At 37.4% G+C, this 22,580-nt stretch overlaps 1 protein-coding gene across 1 annotated transcript in view; it reads right to left on the minus strand.

Moving 5' to 3' along the window:
* Nucleotides 1-12,792: 12,792 nt before the first annotated feature.
* The window catches only part of fuss (SKI family transcriptional corepressor fussel), a 224,193-nt gene continuing 214,405 nt past the window's right edge, over nt 12,793-22,580 (minus strand). The window contains exons 9-11 of the mRNA XM_090389915.1: nt 22,328-22,371; nt 21,449-21,491; nt 12,793-12,884 (exon numbers count right to left, since the gene is read on the minus strand). Coding sequence (XP_090246041.1) covers nt 12,793-12,884; nt 21,449-21,491; nt 22,328-22,371 — 179 coding nt within the window. The remainder of the gene's footprint in view (nt 12,885-21,448; nt 21,492-22,327; nt 22,372-22,580) is intronic.

The following is a 22,580-nucleotide window of genomic DNA, read 5'->3' on the forward strand; positions in this document are numbered from 1 at the left end:
CCCACGAGCATATACACAGTACTCAGTCTCCCTCCAGTCACTATCTGGCAGAGTAGAGGCAGCGAGATTATACACTAGCTGATTCGGAAGCCTCCCAGAGAGTTACTAATAGGTTCTGTCCGGTGGACTCTCTAGAGGCAGGCCTGCGACCACCGTTTTAGAGATGTACCCTCAAAATGTAAGAACTATTGTGTCTAGATATGATATCTATCATAACCTCAGAAGACATTCATACTGCATGATGGAAGAGATGAGGGTAGCCGAAACTTTGCTCTGGAGGTTAAACACAGGTTCCACCACTTCAAGCAAGCCTCCAGTTATTAAAGTGGTGGTAGTGCACTGGTTGATGAGAGTCATCTACTACCTAATATTTCCTGGTAACACAGAGGAATGGCAGTCTTCCGGGTGGTGTGGGTGGGGCACCAAGGAAGACCCAAGGATCCGTGATCACAACCAAGTTTTGGTCACGGAACCACCATAGTGAGTCAAACGCCCCAGCAAAGTCTATGGCAATAATCAGGAAATATTTTCTGTTGGAGTTTGTGGAAGTTATAAGGATATTCTGGAGTGCGGCAACTGTTGAGCATCCTTGTTTGAAATCATATTGGCTTGTAGAGGATAAATTTGCTGCATTATAATGTACTGTAATTCTACTATATAGAAGGTATTCAAAAAGCTTGCTTAGCACAGATAACAGGGCAATCGGTATATATGATGATGGGATTTCTGGAGGCGTGGTTGGGTTTTTCAGAATCAGTCGTACCTCTACGTGCAATGGGGTTGTCGTGAATGAAAAGAAAATCTGGGCCAACCGCACCATAAAAAGTCGCACATAGGATTGAAGAATCTGTTCTCGGTACCCAGAGCCGGATTTAAACTTGTGGTGATCCTAAGCTATAACATCTATGAAGCCCTTCACCGGTTCACTGTGACAATATTAAAAATGAATTTTTAAGGTGGAGCGAGACCCCTTTTAAAATGAGGTCCTAAGCTGTAGCTTGTTTAGCTTATGTGTAAATGCGGCCCTATCGGTACCTCTGCGCAGTTAGTTAAGCTACCCTATCAAAAACATGACGAGGGGCGCTACTGTTGATTATTATTCCGCCCCACACGAGGACACCGCCTCCCTCCACCATAAATGTCCGTTTCTCTGATGTTGGAGGGATGGTACCGCATTTCTCGTTGTCACCAGATGAAATAACATCTAGAATCTGTTTTTAGGCTAATACAGGACTCATCAGAGAACAGAACTATACCCCACTTTTTAGATCTCCAAGTCACATATTTATGGCACCAGTTTCGATGAGCTCTGCAGTGGTTTGGGGTTAATGGGATACAAACAAACTAGCTTCCTTGCGTAGAGTTGAATTGAGCCTTAACACAGTACAGTTGGAAATGTTTTCATCTGTGGCCACAGCAACTTCGACTGCCCGACTTCAATTCTTCAAATGGCCAGCCATCTCAAAGAATCATATAAACGACGGTGATTTGCCATCCTGAGTACTGGAAATGTGGCTATCCCAATGAGCAAGCCAGAAAACGGGAATGAAGGGATGCAATCGCAACCCGTGTTTTTACAGGAATGAATAATTTGCATCATGTGCGGCTGTGTAAGGTGGTAGATCGATTTCTATTGGGTACTTGGAATTTACATGCCAGGATGCCTATTGCCTGTTACATGCCTATTACATGCCAGGATGCCTGAGTACTGGAAATGTGGCTATCCCAATGAGCAAGCCAGAAAACGGGAATGAAGGGATGCAATTGCAACCCGTGTTTTTACAGGAATGAATAATTTGCATCATGTGCGGCTGTGTAAGGTGGTAGATCGATTTCTATTGGGTACTTGGAATTTACATGCCAGGATGCCTATTGCCTGTTACATGCCTATTACATGCCAGGATGCCTGAGTACTGGAAATGTAGCTATCCCAATGAGCAAGCCAGAAAACGGGAATGAAGGGATGCGATCGCAACCCATGTTTTTACAGGAATGAATAATTTGCATCATGTGCGGCTGTGTAAGGTGGTAGATCGATTTCTATTGGGTACTTGGAATTTACATGCCAGGATGCCTATTATATCAAATATTCTCCATCAGTGACACTGTTCACAATAAAATATTCATGGAAAACATTTTGTTCTGTTAAGTTTGTCGAGCTGTATATTTGTCTGTACAGTTGTTTATTATACTAGGAGGGGGGATTGAAAAGTTCGTGGCCTGAATATGAATGATTAGTGGTAACATTGTCAAGAATTTCTGTACTTAAAGTAACCCCAGGGGCTCACATCCTCTCATCTCTCTCTCTCTCTCTCTCTCTGTAACTCAGTACTGAGTACTGAGTTACAGAGAGTAACTCAGTTTTTTTTTTTTTTTTTTTTTTTGGCTACTACAACAGAAGCCTTAGGCTTCCTTGCGCCATATGGCTAATAATAATAATAATAATAAGTATAATGCTTCAAAAAATAACCCACCAAGTTTCATGCAGTATCAAAAAGGTCTTTTTTAATTACAGCTACCGAAGTAAACAAAGTTGTGTGAGTGAGGAAAGATGGACAAAACTAGTCACCATACAGTCAGTATATTTGGGAAAAAGGACTAACGCCAAACGAAATTCTTTAGGATATGGCAACAACACTTGGGAGGATGTCCCTTTGTTTTCATGGTTAAGAAGTGGGCAGCAGAATTTAAACGAGGGAGGTAGAGCCTGAAAGATGGCTCACTCTTTGGAAGACCTGTAACGTCCATCACTCAAGCAGTTCTGACAATGCGCATAATCTAACGTTGAGTGATTGACTAGTAGCAGTTCAGTACATTGCCAGCATCTCGCGCATCTCATCTGAACGTGTGTCCCATATAATAACAGGGTGTTCTCGCTATGAAAAAGACATTTCCAGCGCGTTTTTTTTTTTGTTTTTAATGAATTCAATTTATTTATTTGTTTTCTTTTCTGTGATACATCGAAGTGAAAAGTAAATATAGTTATCTCCTTATCAATTAATTACTAAGATTTTAACTTTACAGAATATTTAATAAAATTCTATAGTTTCACTTTCTCTAAACTTAGCCGTTCAGTTTAATTTCAACTGTATAATATTTATTAGTCTCTTCCGTACACTTTTAAGTCTCTTTTCGTTATGTATCTCTTCAAAATCGACACCACCTTGACGCATAACAGTACACTCCAAACATGCATGGACCGTCTAATTAACACACTGCATTAAAACTACATTTAATCTATGAATTTCTTTTTCTTTTTTTTTTTTCTTTTTGTTCCCATACAGTTTGTGTGAAAAAAAGAAATATTAATTTCCGGATTTCGATTGATCCAGTTTTAATATAATTCGGAATGGCTCCACAAATCGTTTTAAAAGATTCAAATATAAAACTTCATGAAATCAGTAAATGAATTTTACCAAAAAATTTTGAAATTGCTTAAGCGTCAGTTTTTAATACAATGTAGTAACCATTACTGAAATTATAGGTAATAAAATAATAAAAAAAACGTTAAAACCGAATGAACCATACGTGTTTTAAACAACCGTTTAATTGGCCCATCAAGGACCATAACAAAAATATTGATAAAAGCTAAAACAAGAGAGAGATACCTTCACTAAACTCACCATTCATTTAAGCACTGTAAGGGCTCAGGGAAGAATACAATTTTGTTGCCCCAGATTATCTGAAATTATTTTAGTTTTGGGATTTAATCCAGAACTAGGTGAGATGACTCTCATCAACCGGTGCAATACCACCACTTTGCTTATTGGAGGCTAAAGTGGTAAAACCCATGGTTAGTCACCAGAGCAAAATTCAAAATTTCCAGCATCCCCTTCCACCCCATCTTCTTCAACCCATGCACGGTACTAAGTATTATATGCTTTGATACATTTGCTGTTTGGGTTTTCATATAAAAAAAAAAACAATACCGTATATGACGTTAATATACGCGAACAGGTTTTATTGTATATGGTTTTATTTTATATTTTTCCTTTCGTTTTTATGTATTTAATTTATTTACTTTTATATTATTTGTAATACTGTATATGGAATTAATACACACGAATAGGTTTTGCTGTATATTCTTTTATTTTAAAATAAAATTTAGTGTTTTTCCTTCTTTTTTTATTTTCCATTTATTCGAAAAACTTTTCAGCCAAAAGACAAGTAAGACACCTGTAGTTGATGACATATACCCAGTAATTTTGAGTGAGGTGGCGAGAGAAGCACATTGAAACGTGAATTATGACAGTATCATTGGACTCTGGAGAGATTTCTCTAGATTAGAGAAGGGCCATCGTATTACCAATACATAAAGAAAGTTCTAAGAGGCAAGAGGGGCAACAACTGTGTGAAGATAATAATAGAAACAATGATATTTAGATAGAATTGGAATTCTGAAGGACATTAAACACGGTTTTGTTAATGAAACTGTGTAACTAATTTGGTGAGCTGCTTACTGTAAATATGAAAAAAAATTACTGTAAATATGAAAAACATTTGTTTCCATTTTATTCAAAATTTTACAGTTCGATATTACCAGAGTAATATCGAACTGTAAAAAGGTTTGATATTACCAGAATATACGAAGATGATAACACTTCCATTTATTTTAACCTTGTGAATTGTTCCCATTCGAACGTTTAATTAAAACTGTAATTCAAAAATTTAAAACTGTAATTCAAGTCTTCAGTCGTGTTAAGATCAGTCGAGTTTCATAAAATTTTGATGCTGGACTTATAAGAAAGATACTAATATCTCTCAGTTTATAAAAGTAAAAGCTATTGCTTTTACTACTTTTACAGCTGAAATCAACCTATATTTTTTTATTACAAAATAGTTGATGTAACTGATATTATTATCTGAATTTATATATACTACATTATACTTCCATTTTAATTTACAGTAGGCTAGATGTAATTCAAGTGTTTTTTATAATATATAATGAGAACCTTCATAAATTCAGAAATTGAATTATTCAGTGTGATGTTTTTCGTTGTAATACTTTCCAAAATACTGATTTTGGTAAGTATTATAACATAAAAGAAATTATAAATATAAATTATATTAATTTATATTTATTAGAAGTTATAATTATTATATTACTAATTAAAATATAAATGAAAGACATTACAAATTACTTTAGTTATAAAAATATAACTAAATCTCCAAGAAATAGTCATAATTTAATCGTGGAGAATTCTCTTCTAGATTTTTTATTTCAAATTCCTGGACTGAACTTAAACTCATATTTTTGTCATAAAAGTATAAATAATATTTTTAAATACCGTTATGTATATTTTAAATTTTTTTTAAAGAGAAATATAATTGGAAAGGGAAAAAAATGGGTTTTGAAATGAGACAGTAAAATATCGCAATACGCACTTACTACTCGTATATTATAATAATAAGCTATTATTATAATAAGTTATAACAATTATGTACAGTTCCTAAAATATATTATTTATGTTTACCTTTCGTTATTCTTTCGTGTTTACAGGGTCCTTTATTGGAGCAATAATTATGTGTATTTCACAGTTTCAAATAGGGAATTGATATATAGCACATCACAATTTAAAATTGTAATTTTAGTTTTCAGAACACTTAAAACTGCAATTCATGTCCTCCGAAAATTGGGAAGCGTTTCCTTGTGGAAACGCTTCCCAATATTCGGAACTACTTCTCTGCTCTCACAATATTGGCATCACTTTCTTATACGTTTTGGCTGGCTAATACGAGTACAGCAAACCCATACTCGTATTTGCCAGTCAAAGGAAAAGGAACAAAAATTATATGGGAGGGGGTGTTCAGTCATGAACTGTTTTTAGTATGGATGTATATTACGTCACACACAAAAGTAAGTGTATTGTGGATGCATTGAATTTAATTAATGGGTTCTAACTTCATTTCATATAAGTCTACAGTACAATTTATTGTGCAACACTTCAGAAGTCAGTTTTATTGAGAAGAAACCGAGTTATGATTACAGCATAAAATACAGCATAACAAGAATGTACATAGTAAACACCACAAAAGATGACAGCACACTGAAATTGAGACAGAAAAAAGACATAAAGGAAAGCATGTAGTTAGGCAGACACGCAACATTTCATAGATAATGGTGAAACCAACTCTGAAAGGTAAAGAGGCACTGAGAGAGAGAGAGAGAGAGAGAGAGTGAGTATATACACACGTATACATGATAGTTCGTAATGGTTTAAATAGTTATTCAATTCTTTAACAGTCTTTTCATGTTATGTACTAAACAATCTTTCATGTTATGGTAAAACTTTTTTTTTTTTTTAACATCAGATTGAAAACCTTAAAAAATTTCAGAACCCATGTCATTGAGGTTTAGTTTAAAAATTGCAGAAAACATTTTTACATCACCTACAGTAGCTTTTATCTATCGGTCTCATATTTATTTTGACAATATACACTGTAGCATAAACAGAATGATCATTTAATTTCTGACTTTAAACTCTCAATTTGTATAATAAAATATAAAGAATAATTAAACAAAGAATACATTGCATACAACAGTCATGAACTCTGCCAATATTTTCAAAACTAAATCTCGCCAAGCACTAAAATGCACAGACTTAGATTACATATAGAAAAGATCTATTTAAAACTTCTTCCTCTAGTTAAAACTGATAATCTGTTAGCAGCAAGTGGGTTTCAGTATTGTAACATATTTCCATTAACTTTCGAAATTGGAATGAAGTAGCATTTTTTTTTTTTTTTTTTTTTTGTTTGCGACATCCATTTTGTACACGATGAGTTAGTCTAAGATTACTAACGATATACTAACCTTTTTACACGAGAAGTTTAATATGTTATAAAGTGGAAAGTGTGTTTATATTACTTTGTACAACCATTAAAGACGGACAGTCTATCACAGTGTCCATAAAGACATATTAAAAGCGAAATATTTCACTGCAATAAGTATATAGGAACTCAGAAACTTGACAGATTTATTCACATGTTCAAGGGATAATGCTGTACTGACAACATTCCTTAGCTCGTGGCTTTTATTATATTAAAGTGGAGCAAAGTGACTTTTATTAGGGATAATGCTATGAAGAAACTAAAAGGAGGGAACTCTTCACGTTCTTTGTAACCCCATGGTCAGACTCAATATCATACGTTCATGCCCATCTTCCTCTACTTTTATATTACTTTTAATCAGCATATTTCATTTCTCTTATATTTTTTATTTTATTTGATAACAGCAATGTTCTTGTTTCTAGTGAATAATTATGAAATGGAGAACTATTGGACTTCAAATCGAAGAAACAAATCAAATCAAATCAATTTTGTTTAAAACAAGCTTTTTAATATTTTAATTATGGTATTGTTATTCAGGACCATGCAGGCTGTAGTTTACACTTATTGATATAACTTTCATTTACCCCTTCGTCAGAACCAGGGTTACCATCTGCTTAAAATTATTTTTACAAAAATTTCACGGAAAAAAGTTACAAACATCTAAAATTTTTATAAGTATACGTTTTTACTTTAATATCAAGATAGCTCAAGAGGACATAAGTGATATTAATCCCTAAATTACAATGGCAAAAAATAGTAAATAATTTTTAAAAATAGCAGCGCTCATAGTTGGTTGTGTGTATGACTTGAACAGTGCACACCACCAACACCTAAAGGCAGGCGCGTGTGATATTGCTGTAGGAGCCATGAAAGTGCAAAAAATAGAGGGATGGGATTCAGTCGTGTGTATTACGTACCCCAGTTGAGTGTTCATCGCAAAACAAGTGTCTACCACTGCGCATATTTGTCATTTTGTTACGTTTTTCATTTTTATTCATTAAAAGAACGGTTTCGAGCCTTTTAAAAATGATCAAAATGAGAATAATCGTGTCCTACTGCGATAGAACTAATTGCGATGGTTGTTCTTTCACACCATGGGTTCCGAACTGGAATCACGTCAACAGCGGAGGAAATTTTATGACTTTTTACTCCGTGGCAGTTAACCGGTCTCGGGCGAAGATTGCACAGGTCTTCCAGCTAAAAACTTGTGTTTTTTATCCAACGATACAGGCGAATTGATCATAGAATATGTGCATTTTACAGACATAATATATTGACGCCTCACATCCCTAGTGGTTTTGGCGCAACGGACAAACAAACAGCGAGAATACTGAAGTTGAACATTCATGAAACTGCTAACAATTTCTTTGCACAGTACTTTTTTTTTTTTTATCTTTTGAAGACTAGTTGGGAAACTGCCGTACCTCCTGGTGCAACACAATGACAGGACCCGACTGCCAGTTTGGTACGGTTGGATCATGTGGACCGTTCGACAATTTGGAGGAAGGTGGCAGATATTAGATTTTATAGTTTTGACTCTGCAGTCAATTAGCGCCTCCATTGCCAGGTGGGCAGGAGCAGCAGTGCGTAGCACACGCTTCTTGATTAGACCGGCGTTCGAGCCAAATACGACAGATCGCAGGGTCAGGGAATGACCACAGCATATCCCCAGCCCGGATAAAAGGGTGAGGGTTGGCGTCCGGAAGGGCATCCGGCCGTAAAATTTCATGCCATAACAGTAAAAACGCTGATCTCATATATATATAATGGGGAAAAGGTGAGGACAAAAAAAAAAAAAAAAACTCAGCAGTCAACTGAATATTTTTATGACTTTACGGCCAGTTCCGAATTTTGTTGTTTTTACAAATGATTGTCCATGGTTAGCGTACGGCTTACATTTAAAAAGTTCTTATCCCTTCCATTATTTTCAGTCTTATGATTTTTTTCAGTAGATAACGAAAAGGAACGTAGTGATCAGATAGGTGGTGGCCATTATCTGGCAGTTATCCCGATGGCCATTTTAACTATCTGTGGCAATATATATCAATTCATTAGTTTAATTTTGGTTTTTCTCAAATTTAGTAGTTAGCAATGTTAGTAATAGTATTAGTAATGCCAAACGATTAACGGAAGTGGACTTTTTCTGAAAAAAATAAAATAAAAATAAATTTAAAAAATATATAACAAACAGAATATTCATACTATTGCCAATGTCCTAAGGTAAGTATCTAATTCTACTTGTAACTTATCCCATTCTTTGACAACCTGGTGCCCACAGGCGAACTTCATGAGATCCAGTCTTCTGTAATTCCATGAGATTTTATACTTGTGCCCCTGAATTCTGCATTCATTGAACTGAGCCCTTTCAGCGCCTCATATATCTAAATCACCTTTCTCCTTAGATGAGTAGTTGTAAAATTTTGCTGTCCAGCCTTCTAGGCAATTCTTCATTATGGGCATTGATTTGCAACCATCACTAATCATGCTGCCCTTCTTTGAATTCTCTCCGAAAGTTCTATTTAATTTTTTCAGGTGCGGTATCCAGACTCCAATACAATATTCAAAATGAGATGTAATCATTGTCTGGTATAGAGGGATAACGGTTTCCTGCCTACTAGCAAAGGTTCTATAAATCATGGATAGGGCACCGTGTACCTCTCTAGCTGTCTGTTTACAAGGCATGGAAAATTGCAAGTCAAACTAAATTGTAACACATCAGTCGTTTTCATCTTGAACTACTTTTAGCCCACCCCTTAGCTTATAAATAACTCTAGAATTTCTGCTCCCCAGATGCATAAACTTACGTTTTGGAACATTAAATTTTAATTTACCATTTTTCGGACCCTATATGCAGCCGATCCAAATCTTTTTGAAACATCATGGTCTGGATCGAATTATTAACCATTCTTCTCCATACGGAGAGGCCGCCGTAGCCTAGTGGGCAGGCGCGCGAGTGCATAACTACACGTACCTTGAGTGACCGGGTTTCAAGCCCGTGACTGCTGACTACGGTGCTGTTTCTTGTATTCTGTCTATCTTGTGAACTCCTCTGATCATTTGGTCGTCCCGGAGTATAAACAGAAAATTTATTTATTTATTTCTCATCTTCAAATCTTTAGAAGACTTTGACAGTTTCTGTTGGATACCCTCGTCAATATCATTTATGAAAATTATAAGTAGAGGTGGATCCAACAGAGGGCCCTGAGAAAACCCTTCCCCCATTTGTTACACTGGCCCATCCTAAGGACTGACTATTTATGACAACCATCTGTCTCCTGTCTTTTAACCAGCCTGTAATCCAGCTTAGAATCTATCCTAAGCTGGATTGCTTAGGATAGATCCTAAGCGATCTTATCACTTACTCAAATTATATCCAGGATCTTATCAGTAACTCAAATTATATCCAGTTTATATACCAGCCTTCCATATGAGACTGTATCCACAGGGTGTCTCAAAAATATTGGTACAAACGTTTAGGGAAGGTAGGTAACATCTAAAGGAATGTGAATCGCATAGGAACCCATAACCGGAACGTCACCGTAAGTCGGTACACGGCGCTGTTCATCAGTTCGCGAGAGGGAAAATTTCTGGTTTACTCATTCAAGCAGTAGTCGCCGCACGAAGAGCATGCATCGATATACTGTGAGCTAGCAGACATGCACCTAGTGTATGGATTCGCAGAGAGCCCACACGGTGCGCGTCCCCATGCGGCACAACATCGCTTCGCAATAAATGTGTGGGCAGGTATGGTCGGTGACTTCTTAGTCGGCCCATACCTGTTACCATCCCGCATGAACTCCGCTAAATATTGGATCTTTCTTGAACAAATTCTACCAGGTTTACTTGACGATGTTCCAGCAAATGTTGAGACGCAACATTTGGTTTGAACATGACGGGGCGCCTGCCCATTATGGAAGATGTGTTCGTGACCATTTGAACAGGCGTTTTGGGCGTCGATGGATTGGCCGTGGTGGACCAGTTGCCTAACCCCCACGCTCACCTGATTTATCGAGCCTTGATTTCTTTCTGTGGGGGGGGCTCAAATCTATCGTGTATGAATCGCCTGTGGAGACGGAAATGGATCTCGTGGTGAGACTTGTCTGCGCTGCTGCTACTGTCAAAAACTTCAGGTGTGTTCGACCGTGTCCGCCAATCCATGCTGTGTCGGTGTCACGCATGCATCGCGTCTCATGGTGGAACCTTCGAGCATCTGTTGTAACATCATGAAATGCATCCATCTCGTACTCCATTGTTAATATTATGTCAAATAAATGTTTGCCACTAATTACTGTCTTGTGTCATTTCTGCTTCTTGTGCCTCTGCTACTACTTTCCCGTGACGTTTCCGATTATGGGTTCCTATGCGATTCACATTCCTTTAGCTGTTACCTACCTCCCATAAACGTTTGTACCAATATTTCTGAGACACTCTGTAGATATACTGTATGACAGACTATTACCTGCATCAAAATTAGCATTAGCATTAGCAAAGGCACATGATACAAGAAAGCGAGCTTATATAGCATAAAAAAAAAAAAAAGAAAAAAGAAAACACCCTTATTTCACTCATCCACTCGCTCCAAATGTTTGTCAAGTTCTGCCTTGAATCTATTTAAGCTACCAACTTCTAGAACTTAGGATAGATCCTAAATGTTTAATAACTAGCAGTTTTTTTTTTTTTTTTTTTATTAGATCCGTCAGGCATAACTTTTCGTTAATGAACCATGATGATCTATTTAAGGTACCATACTTGTCAATTTGGTTATGAATTGCATCCTTAACCATAGACTCCATAATCTTCCTTTCCACGGATGTTAAATTTACTGACCTATAGTCACCCAGCTCCTCTTTAGGACTGTAGTCACCCAGCTCGTAAAGAGGAGCTGGGTGACTATGAGAGCATCCCCATCGTTCCTGAACACACAATATCCACTGAAATGAAGTCCTTCATCTCGCATTTCTGAGTTGCATATGTCTCAATAAACTCAAATACATCAGCATTAGTTGGTTCCATCAAAAGCTGAATGTCATTTAATTTGTTTACGATGCTCATAGAATCACTGTATCGAAAAATTAAGTTTCTGCTTTATTTATTTTTCTATTTTTTTCTAGCGTATTTATTTGTTTTATTATTTATTATATTTTTAAGAAGAAAACTGAGAACAACTCTGAATAACATCTACATAGTTTAAAGAGCATTTGTGTGTTATCAAGTATTTCGAGTAAGAGCAATTATTTTCTATTAGTTACGAAACCATTAGGGTAGAACATTATTTCCTATTGGCTCACCTCCCCCTCTTATTGGAACCCTGAAGATTTCTCCCTCGTTTGTAATTTCTTCATTCTGTTTACGCCTATTTAAAACAAAGAATTGTTTATTTTACTTAAAAATCATTGCATTATTTATATTAATATTACCTTCACTTTGTTAGATATAAGATAAATATAACAATATTATTATTTTTCGATATTTTGTGGTATAATATCCTTTTAAATATTACACCATCTGTATTTTGTAAGTATTTGGTAATCATATATTTCTTTATTCTAATTATGTTTTTTTTTTCTTTTTTTTTTTTCTTGTATACAATTTTTATTTTGTTTTGCAACGGTTCATTTCTTTTCAAGCAAAAATATTAATTCAGTGGCATCCAATTAATTTTTTCACTTTTGTATTTGGTTACGCGTTTACAACGTCTAAAATCGGGAGTTATGTTAATTTTTATTTACATTCTGTGTATGCTCACTCAGTTCAAGTTTGAGCACCTGTCTTCTTCCTCTTTCTCTGACGGCACCAAAAAAAAAAAAAACACCGCTGGCAGATTGTGCGCTCCATCTTATTTGACTATCAGTTCCAAAAAGTCCACAGTCTGTTTCGAGAGTGTCGTGCACATCGCCAAATTTTGTAAATATGGCTATATTTCGGTGCCCCGCTAAGTCTTAGTTTACTCTGCATGAGCCTTCATTCAGGTAATTCAGGTTTATATCCACATTCGCCGCAGTGACGTGAGGCTAGTACCTTGCATGAAAAGTGTTGGAGGGCATCATGTGCTTCTAAAGAAAAAAAAAAAAAAAAAATAATAAAAAAAAAAAACAGAACCATTATTAGTTTTAAAAACAGAGAATTGTTTTAACCATTAAATCAATGTTTACTGACAGAATATAAAATAAATTTTTCTCTATGTCTCTGACCTAAGTGGACATTCACAAATCACATTACACAGATTTTTTTAAGATTGTATAATACCACTCAATAATATAGTTTATTAAACTATTCGCCTAAACTATTATACATTTAGGTAACGTTTTCAAGGCACCTCTGTGGGCAGGAGCAGCAGGTCGTAGCACACGCTTCTTGATTAGACCGGGGTTCGAGCCCGTGACCATCAAATACGGAGGATGCGGAAAGATCAGGAAAGGCTCTTCCTAATGCCAACTCTCATCCTTTATCCGGGGTGGGGATATGCGATGGTCATTCCCTGACCTTCCACATCCTCTGTATTTGGTGGTCACGGGGCTCGAACCCGGTCTAATCAGGAAGCGTGTGCTATGCACTGCTGCTCCTGCCCACCTGTCTATGGAGGCACCAAGCATGCTGTTAGTAATGTTGTGATAAATTTATAAATCAATAAATAACAGGTTAGTACTATAATTAACATTCAGCACTTTTATAGTTAGAAAAAGTAAGTATAGGAGATGCTAGTTAGAAAACAGAAATACAAAAGCCAGGGCCAGTGCTAGGGGTGTGCAAGTGAGGCACTTTCCACAGGTGCTGTTAGATGTGCAACTGCATATATATATGTATGTTAAGATACAATATGAATTAGGTGCCGTTACAAGGTTTTGCGGTGCCTCCGTAGCCAGGTGGGTAGGAGCAGCAGCAGTGCGTAGCACACGCTTTTTGATTAGACCAGGGTTCGAGCCCGTGACCACCAAATACGGAGGATGCAGAAAGGTCAGGGAATGACCACTGCATATCCCTGGAGCAATATGGCCTTAGTTGCTAATGCTCCTAAAAAAAAAAAAAAAAACAAAGAGCAATAACAAATAAATAAATTAACAAGGTTTTGCCTAAGGTGCAAATGCTAGTACCAGCCCAGACAGAAGCTACTAGAATGCTAATACATAACAAAATTGTCTCAGTATGAACAATTGAATATCAGTTACTATCACAAGTAAACATTGCTAACCTGTCTCAATTTTCCTGAATGCTCACATATTTTTCTCTGCAGTTGGCAACGAGGACATTTGCACAGCAGCAATTAAAATAGGCTGGTGTCAATAAATATCAAAAAGTAGGCAAGCATGAACCAAATATTCAATCCCGGGAATCTTGGAGGATTAAAATGCTTGTAAAATAGCATTTTCCAAAACTAGCATATATATTTTATGGAATCTAATTATAATATACTTTGTTTTGCTGTTTCTTGCAGTCTCTGTGACAGTATAGTGGTTTGCACACTGTAACTCATTTGGAAAGGGCTTTCGGTTCTCGTCGACAACTTGCAGCTTTCTAAAGGCTCCTTCAATTGCAGCTACATGTAGTTAGCCAATCACAGATGGAGGGAGTAGGATTTCCACATGTGAGTTATTTCGGATTTTTCAGCACACCATCCAAACATCACAACATCCAAACCACACACTTGTGCAAACATATACAACATGATGCAAAGTGGTCTAAGTCGATGGAAGACCATAAACCCAACAATAATAACCATTTCTTCCCACGATGGGACTTTTATTCTTCTTAGGAAGAAATGTTACCCATCGTTTGGCCAGACCTACACATTCTGATACAGTTCCAGATTCAATTTTTATATGTACTTGTATTAATTTTTACATATCTGTTTCTTGTGTGGAATTATATATTACACATTTCTCGCTAGTGCTAATAAATGAATAACGATAGTGAAGGTTGGGAGCACTGAATTAAAAAGCAGCCACTGTCGTCTTAAGACAGAAGCTGGAAGCAATTGCAACTATGCATCAGATTTTTCAAAAATGAGTAATTCCAATGGAACCTTTTCATGTAGTGGAGACGGGCACATTTTCATAATAAGCCTTAGCATGGTCATGTGTAAACGTATAATAATACTTTTTGTTGAATTTTTAAAAATCCATATACAGCACTCAAAAAAATTGCATCATCCTTTTAGTTTGTTCACCTTGTACTAGCAACAAATCTTATAGAAATAGCTGAAAGAACATAAATATACTATCACTTTAAAGAAGCATTGCAGGATCATCTAGACAAGACTGCGGTTATAATTCAGACACAGCATTGGTTTGATAAAGGTTTGACCAATTTGATTGGATACTATGATATGGTTGCAAAGGAACTGGATGCAAAAAATGTTGTATATTTTGATTTCAGGAAAGCTTTTGGTACTGTTGCACATGAAGACTGCTACACAAATTGGAGCAGTATGGCATTAAGGGCAAGCTGCTGCTATGGATAAAGGGATGGTTGAGTGGGAGAAGACAGAGAGTTGTAATCAATGGACTAATGTTATTAGTGGAGTCCCCCAGGGTTCGGTGGTGGGCTCATTGTTGTTTTCTATATTTATCAGTGATATTGATGAAGGTATATCAGGCTTGATGTCCAAGTTTGCAGACGATACAAAGGTTGGCATGGTTGCTAATAAAAGTATTTACCATATGCTACTGCAACAGGATCTAGAAAAGTTTGGCAGGGCTGAGAGGTGGCAACTGAAATTTAACATCGACAAATGCAAAGTACTGCATATGGATAGCAGTAACCCCAGAGTAACATACCAACTGTGTGGTACTACACTCAGGGTAGTGGAGAATGAAAAACACTTGGGGGTAATTGTGCAGTCAGATATAAAGTTTTCAGAGCAGTGCAGACAGGCTGCCAGGGCAGCTAATGGGTTCTTGTCAATGGTATACAGGAATTTTTAAAATTCCTGTATACCATTGACAAGAACTTTGAGTACTGCATATAGACAGGTCAGCAGCTCTACATCCTTCCTCATTTTAGGAAGGATGTAGAGCTGCTGGAATGATTACAGAGAAGAGCAATGAGATTGGTGAGGGGAACAAAGGGCTCACATCTAGTGAGTATGGGCTTGGCACACCCAGGGTCCTGAGCTGGATGTCATCATTCTTCTCTTCCTTGTTGATTTCCTTCTACCTCTCTCTCTCACACACACACAGGGTAAGTCAAATTATTTTTTTTTTTGGCTAGTGCAGTAAAAGCTTTAGGCTTCTTTGCACCATATAGCTAATGATGATAATAATAATAAAAAAAAAGAAAGGCTTAAGTTCTGCAAATTGCAGCATCTGAAGACTAGGCACCTACAAGGTGATCTGATTGAGGTGTTTAAGGCTTTGAATGGTTTGACCAAGCTCAATGCTTATGGGATTCTTCCTCTTGCTCAGATTATGCAATTGAGGGGCATAAATTCAATTTGAAGAAAAACAGTTGTAGAATAGATTTGTGGAAGTTTGCCTTTAGCCAGTGGGTGGTTGATTGCTGGAACAAACTGTTGTTGTGGAAGTTAACAGCTTAAATTCAAGGAAGAACTGGAGAAACCTTTGGAGCAAATGGATGGGTGTAATGGGAAGGTTTTTTTTTTTTTTTCTTGCTGATGCTGTATGAGCTTGCTTTCTTGCATCATATGCTTCTACTAATGTTAATATACACGAAACTATTAATTTCAGAAAAAATTACTTTTATGCCTTATACAATGAAAAAAGTACTTTTCCCCAAAATAATAGCATGTTATTTATGGTCCACATAATAACAAAAATTCTATTAAAGCAGTGATTTTTTCATTACTCTGCCATTATCAGGATGACAGGCAGCTATATACTATATAATCAAAAAGCACAACAAAATACGCACTGATGTTTCATTGGCCCACCCCTTGCTTTGATGACTGCTGCACATCATTGTGGCATTGACTGGATAAGGTTCTGAATGTATTCCTGGGAAGTCTTATGGTACCAAACACAAATTAATGTCTCATACAGCTCTTTAATTGTTTTTGGTTTCTTTTACATTACTGAAACACCCATTTTGTTCCAACAGTTTTCAATTGGCTGGTGCAGCAAAAGCCTCAGGCTTCCTTGCATCATATGGATAATAATAATAATAATAATGCAACAAGTAACGACCATCCCGATCACCGTGTTAACCACACGTATGGTGCCAAAGACCCTTCATAATAGCCTAGCAGCAATAGGTCTCCCAGTGAACACCTACAAGGAATTCCAGAAAGTCGCAATCCTGAACACCTGTAGGATAGTCAGAGAGTTCCTCAACCAACAGTAACACGAGACATAACAACAACCACCCTGTGTACTTGGTAGCAATACCTGTCACGAGGTGGAACCTCCAATCAGGGAGAAATAATATAAGAGCAATAATAATAATAATTGGATTGAGGTCTGGACTCTTCCCAGACTTTGTTATTGTGCGAATTAATTTATCCTTCATTCATTTTTGCACCTATGGATAGTAAAGATGGAAAAATAAATTACATTTATTTAAGCAAGAGTGCAATGTTTCATAAATTTGAAACTTTTGTTAATTTTATGTAGTATTTACAGTTTTGGATCTATGGCTCCACGCCATAGAACCAAATATTGACAAATGCAAAATGCTGCATATGTGTAGCAGTAACCCCAGAATAACATACTAACTGTGTGATACTACATTCAGAGAAGTGGGGAATAAAAAAGACCTGGGGGTAATTAGGCAGTCAGATATGAAGTTTTCTGAGCAGTGCAGACAGGCTGCAAGAATAACTCATGGGATCCCAGGGGCTCACATCTGGTGAGTATGGGCTTGGCACACCCAGGGTCCTGAGCTGGATATCATCATTCTTCTCCTCTTTCTTGGTGATTCCCTTATACGTCTCTCTCTCTCTCTCTCTCTCTCTCTCTCAGGGTAACAGAAATTTTTTTTTTGGCTGGTGCAGCATAAGCCCCGGGCTTCCTTGCACCATATGGCTAATAATAATAATAATATTGTCAATGATATCTAGGAATTTTGCTAGCAGGGATAAGGAGGTGATTATCTCCTTGTATAAGGCAATGATCAGACCACACCTTGAGTACTGCATATAGGTCTGGAAGCCTCATTTTAGGAAAGATGTAGAGCTGCTGGAATGAGTATAGAGAAAGGCAACAGGATTGGTGAGTGGAACAAAAGGTTGCTGTTACCAAGAAAGGCTTAATTGCAGTGTCTCTGGAGACTAGGCACCTGCAAGGTGATCTGATTGAGGAGTATAAGGCCTTGAATGGATTGAGCAAGCTCAATGCTGATGGGATTCTTTCTCTTGCTCAGATTCTGAACCTGATGGGGCATAAATTCAAATTGAGGAAAGACAGTATTAGCATTAGCAGAGGCATACAATGCAAGAAAGCAAGCTTATACAGGATCAGCCAAAAAAAAAAAAAAAAAAACCCTTCCCATTTCACCCATCCATTCACTCCAAAAGCTGGTTTAGTCTAGCCTTGGTTTTATTTAACCTGTCAACTTCCACAATGGCAGATTGAAGTTTGTTCCAGCAATGAACCACCCACTGGCTAAATGGAAATTTATGCACATCTATTCTATAACCTTCTCTCCTCAATTTGAACTTATGTCCCTCATGTGCAGAATCTGAGCAAGAGGAAGAATCCCATCAGCACTAAGCTTGCTCAAACCATTCAAGGCCTTATACAACTCAATCAGATCACCTTGTAGATGCCTATTCTCCAGATTCTGCAATTTGCAGAACTTCAGCCTTTCTTTGTAACAGCAACCCTTTGTTCCCCTCACCAATCTCTTTGCTCTTCTCTGTACTTGTTCCAGCAGCTCTACATCTTCTTAAAATAAGGCCTCCAGACCTGTCTATTGCAGTACTCAAGGTGTGGCCTGACCATTGCCTTATACAAAGGGATAATCACCTCCTTATCCCTTCTAGCAAAATTTCTGTATATCATTGAGAAGACCCCATGAAGGTCTTCTCAATGATATACAGAAATTTTGCAGCCTGTCTTCACTTCTCAGAAAATTTCATATCTGACTGCACAATTACCCCCAGGTGTTTTTCATTCTCCACTACCCAGAGTGTAGTACTGCACAGTTCATATATTACTCTGGGGTTACTACTACAAATATGGAATACTTTGCATTTGTCAATGTTAAACTTCAATTGCCACCTGTAAGCCCATTTGCTCAACTTTTCTAGATCCTGTTGGAGCAACATACCGTCCTTACTGTCATTAACAACCATACCCATCTTCGTCGTGTGCACACTTGGACATTATGCCTGATATACCTTCATTAATATTATTGATAAATACAGAAAACAACAACGGGCCCAACACGGACCCCTGGGGGACTCCACTAATAACAATAATCCATGAAGAGCAGTGTCCATTGATTACCACTCTCTGTCTTTTCAAACTCAACCATCCCTTTATCCATAGCAGCAACTTGCCCTTAATGGCATACTGCTCCAACTTGTACAGTAGTCTTCCATGTGCAACAGTATCAAAAGCTTTCCTAAAATCCAAGTGTATGATATTAATATTAATTTTTTCATCCTGTTCCTTTGTGACCACATCATAATATCCAATCAAATTGGTAAGACAAGACCATGCTGTGTCTGATATATAACTGCAGCCTTGTCTATATGATCCTGCAGTACTTCTTTAACCAGTGACGCTATTATTTTCCCCGGAACAGAAGGTAAATTGACAGGTCTGTAATTAGTCATGTCACCTTTTGATCCCCCTTTGTAAATTGGGGATACATATGCACATCTCCAGTCCTTGGAGACCTCCACTGAGTCCAAGGATGCCTTCATTATCATGGCTAAGGGCCAGCTAATATCCTTTGCCACCTCCTTTAATATAACTGCATAGATCCCATCCACCTCAGGTGCCTTTTTTATGTTTAACTTCAACAAGTTCTCCACTTTGCTCTCAGTTATTACAAAATTATTTAGCTCCCTGGCAGAGTTTGATACACTTCTGGCATTCCCCTACCCGAATAACTCCTCATGTGTAAATGTAGATGCAAAATACTAATTCACTTTGCTAGCTACCTGAGCAGGATCATCAACAATCAAACCATTGATATCAAGTGAACCAATCTAATTCATTCCCTTCCTTCTAGAGTTTACATAAGTAACAAAGTCTTTACGTTTTTCTTTGCATACTTTTCCAGAAATTTCTCTAAATCTACGTTTGCTTGCCTAACTTCCTTTGTGACTTATTATTATTATTAGCTATAGGGTGCAAGGAAGCCTGAGGCTTATGATGCAGCCAAAAAAAAAAAAATAAAAGAAAATCTCGAGTTACTCTGAAGAGAGAGAGAGAGAGAGAGAGAGAGAGAGAGAGAGAGAGAGAGAGTCAAAAGTAGAAGGGAATCACCAAGAAAGAGAAGAATGATATCCAGCTCAGGACCCTGGGTGTGCCAAGCCCATACTCACCAGATGTGAGCCCATGGGGTTAAACATGATTACAGACTAGCGTATATCTGCCATAGGCTTCTGTGTCACTTGATAATTTATATGCATCCCATGCATTTTTCTTCTCTGCCATGAGCTTCATTAGTTCATCTGACCTCCATTTAGGACTAAACCTAGAACAGTATTTCTTAGTTGGTATGAAAAGCCTGGTAGCTTCCAAGATTAATTCCTTGAATGCTTCTCATTTAGAATTTGCTGTTGGTCTCACTGTATAGAATTTAAAAACTGTCTGTGACCACTGTAGTCACCTTTATGAAAGCAAAAACCAGTGGTAGGATTTAGCTGGTTCGTGCCAGTACACGTGATCCTGTTCCTAAAATTTCTCGACTTCATGGAACCGGTCTCCAAAGGCCGTTTCACACCAAAACGCCATGCGAGCTATGCTAGTTTTGGTCTATGTTTGTTTTAAATTGAAAAGGGGTAGTAAGGTGCTAGAGAACTGGTTTTTAAAATTTTTGATTCCCACCACTCGCAAAAACCCTTCCTTTACCCCTGATGATAGTTATATTTTTGAATAAATCCTACTGTAGTAGACTGTGATCACTGCCACCTAGTGGTTTCTTTATCTGCAGATTCTTCATGCATGAATAATCAGTGCAAATAATCAGATCAAGAGTATTACTGCTTCTCGAACATGCTGCTGTAGAAAACAATCATCCAATAAATCAACAAAAAGTCTTTCTAGTGTGCGAGTGACTAACCCACAAGTTCCAATCTATATCTGGGAAGTTAAAATCACCCATTATAAGACAATATGATTTACTGACCTACTCTATTTCTTTGTACAGTTGTTCATTGTACTCATCAGAGTCATTAGGCCTACAATACATTCCTACTCTCAATTTTGCTTTCCCAGTGCTTATGTCACACCAAACTGACTCAACACTGCACTGTCCGCCCATGTCAACTGGATGCACTTCCTTAGGTTTTATATGTTTCTTAACTAACAGTAACTCCTCCTCCTTCCTTTTTTACTCCCCAAATTCCAATTCTGCAATCCTTATATCTGTATGACACATCTCTGATATCCCAACAGTATCTGCCTTCGATGTCTTGACCAGCAACTTAAATTCATCAAATTTATTTACTATACTCCTAGCATTGGAGTATACATGCACTTGTTCTTACTCTTAATCAGTGCTGTAGTCATAACATTAGCAAAAGGTATACTCTGTGAATGTCATTTATGCGGAGAGATCTTAGTCTTAGTCAGTGCTGTAGTCATAACATTGGTAGAGGGTATACTCTGGAATGTTACATATGCAGAGACCCCACTACAGCCCTGCTTTTAGTTACTCAACACAGCCCATGTATTTACTTGTTCCACGATGACTCCCAGTAGTTCTTGAAAGACCCAGCACCTTGCTTTCCAGGCTGCTGCTCATTTCAACAGAAACAGTGCAAGAATCACTTTCACCTCTGCCTGTGGCTACTATTAATCTATTAGTCTCTGAATCCCCCAAAGCTAGCAGTTTTCCGACCCATCTAACACTGTCTTGATAGCATCAGAAAATATTCTTGCACCTTTTCTATTTAAATAATAATAATAATAATACAAAAATATATCCCATCCCTGTAGAAACAATTTCTCCTGTTAACAATCACGGACCACGCTGAGAAAAATTCTACCCCATGAGCCTTGCACAATTTCTCCAGGGCCCAATTTATTGACAAGGCTCTCATCATATACTCCCTCCTATTGTGTCTGAGCAGAATTGCAGACACTTTCAAATTGAACCCTAACTCTCAAGTTTTTTTCAACATTGCACTGTACTTGCTAAGTAAGTCTGAAGATCTCCCACACTTGATGTCATTAGTGCCAACGTGTATAACAGTATCACCCTTTGTGCCCTTAAAAGATGATATCTGCTCTAGAACATCAACTTTTGTCCCTGGCAAACATACCCTGGTCCTATTTCACCTATTCTTTTTGTATAATATATTTCCCATCTCTATGACAATAGAGTCACCAAGAATAACTAGCTCCTGTGGGACCAGTGCTTTCTGCCCTGAAGATTGCTGCTGTGTTGTCTGATGCACAAGAGTGAGCTCTGGCATTGAGTTGGCCAGTTGAGAGCTTGATGGATCCCCCACTTTAATACCTTAGAGGATATCTACATGACTTTTCAAGCTCTCATCGAGGCCCATTAGAACGCTGAGTTGGCACCTAATTTCGTGACACTCTCTGTAGCACACACAAAGACATCCTCCTTGGCCAGATCATGTCCTGTTCCAGAAATGTCTGCAAATGTTTCAGAAG

The sequence above is a fragment of the Mastigoproctus giganteus genome, chromosome 2, assembly GCF_048544385.1.
Source record: "Mastigoproctus giganteus isolate SK-2022 chromosome 2, ASM4854438v1, whole genome shotgun sequence".
NCBI classification, from domain to species: domain Eukaryota; kingdom Metazoa; phylum Arthropoda; class Arachnida; order Uropygi; family Thelyphonidae; genus Mastigoproctus; species Mastigoproctus giganteus.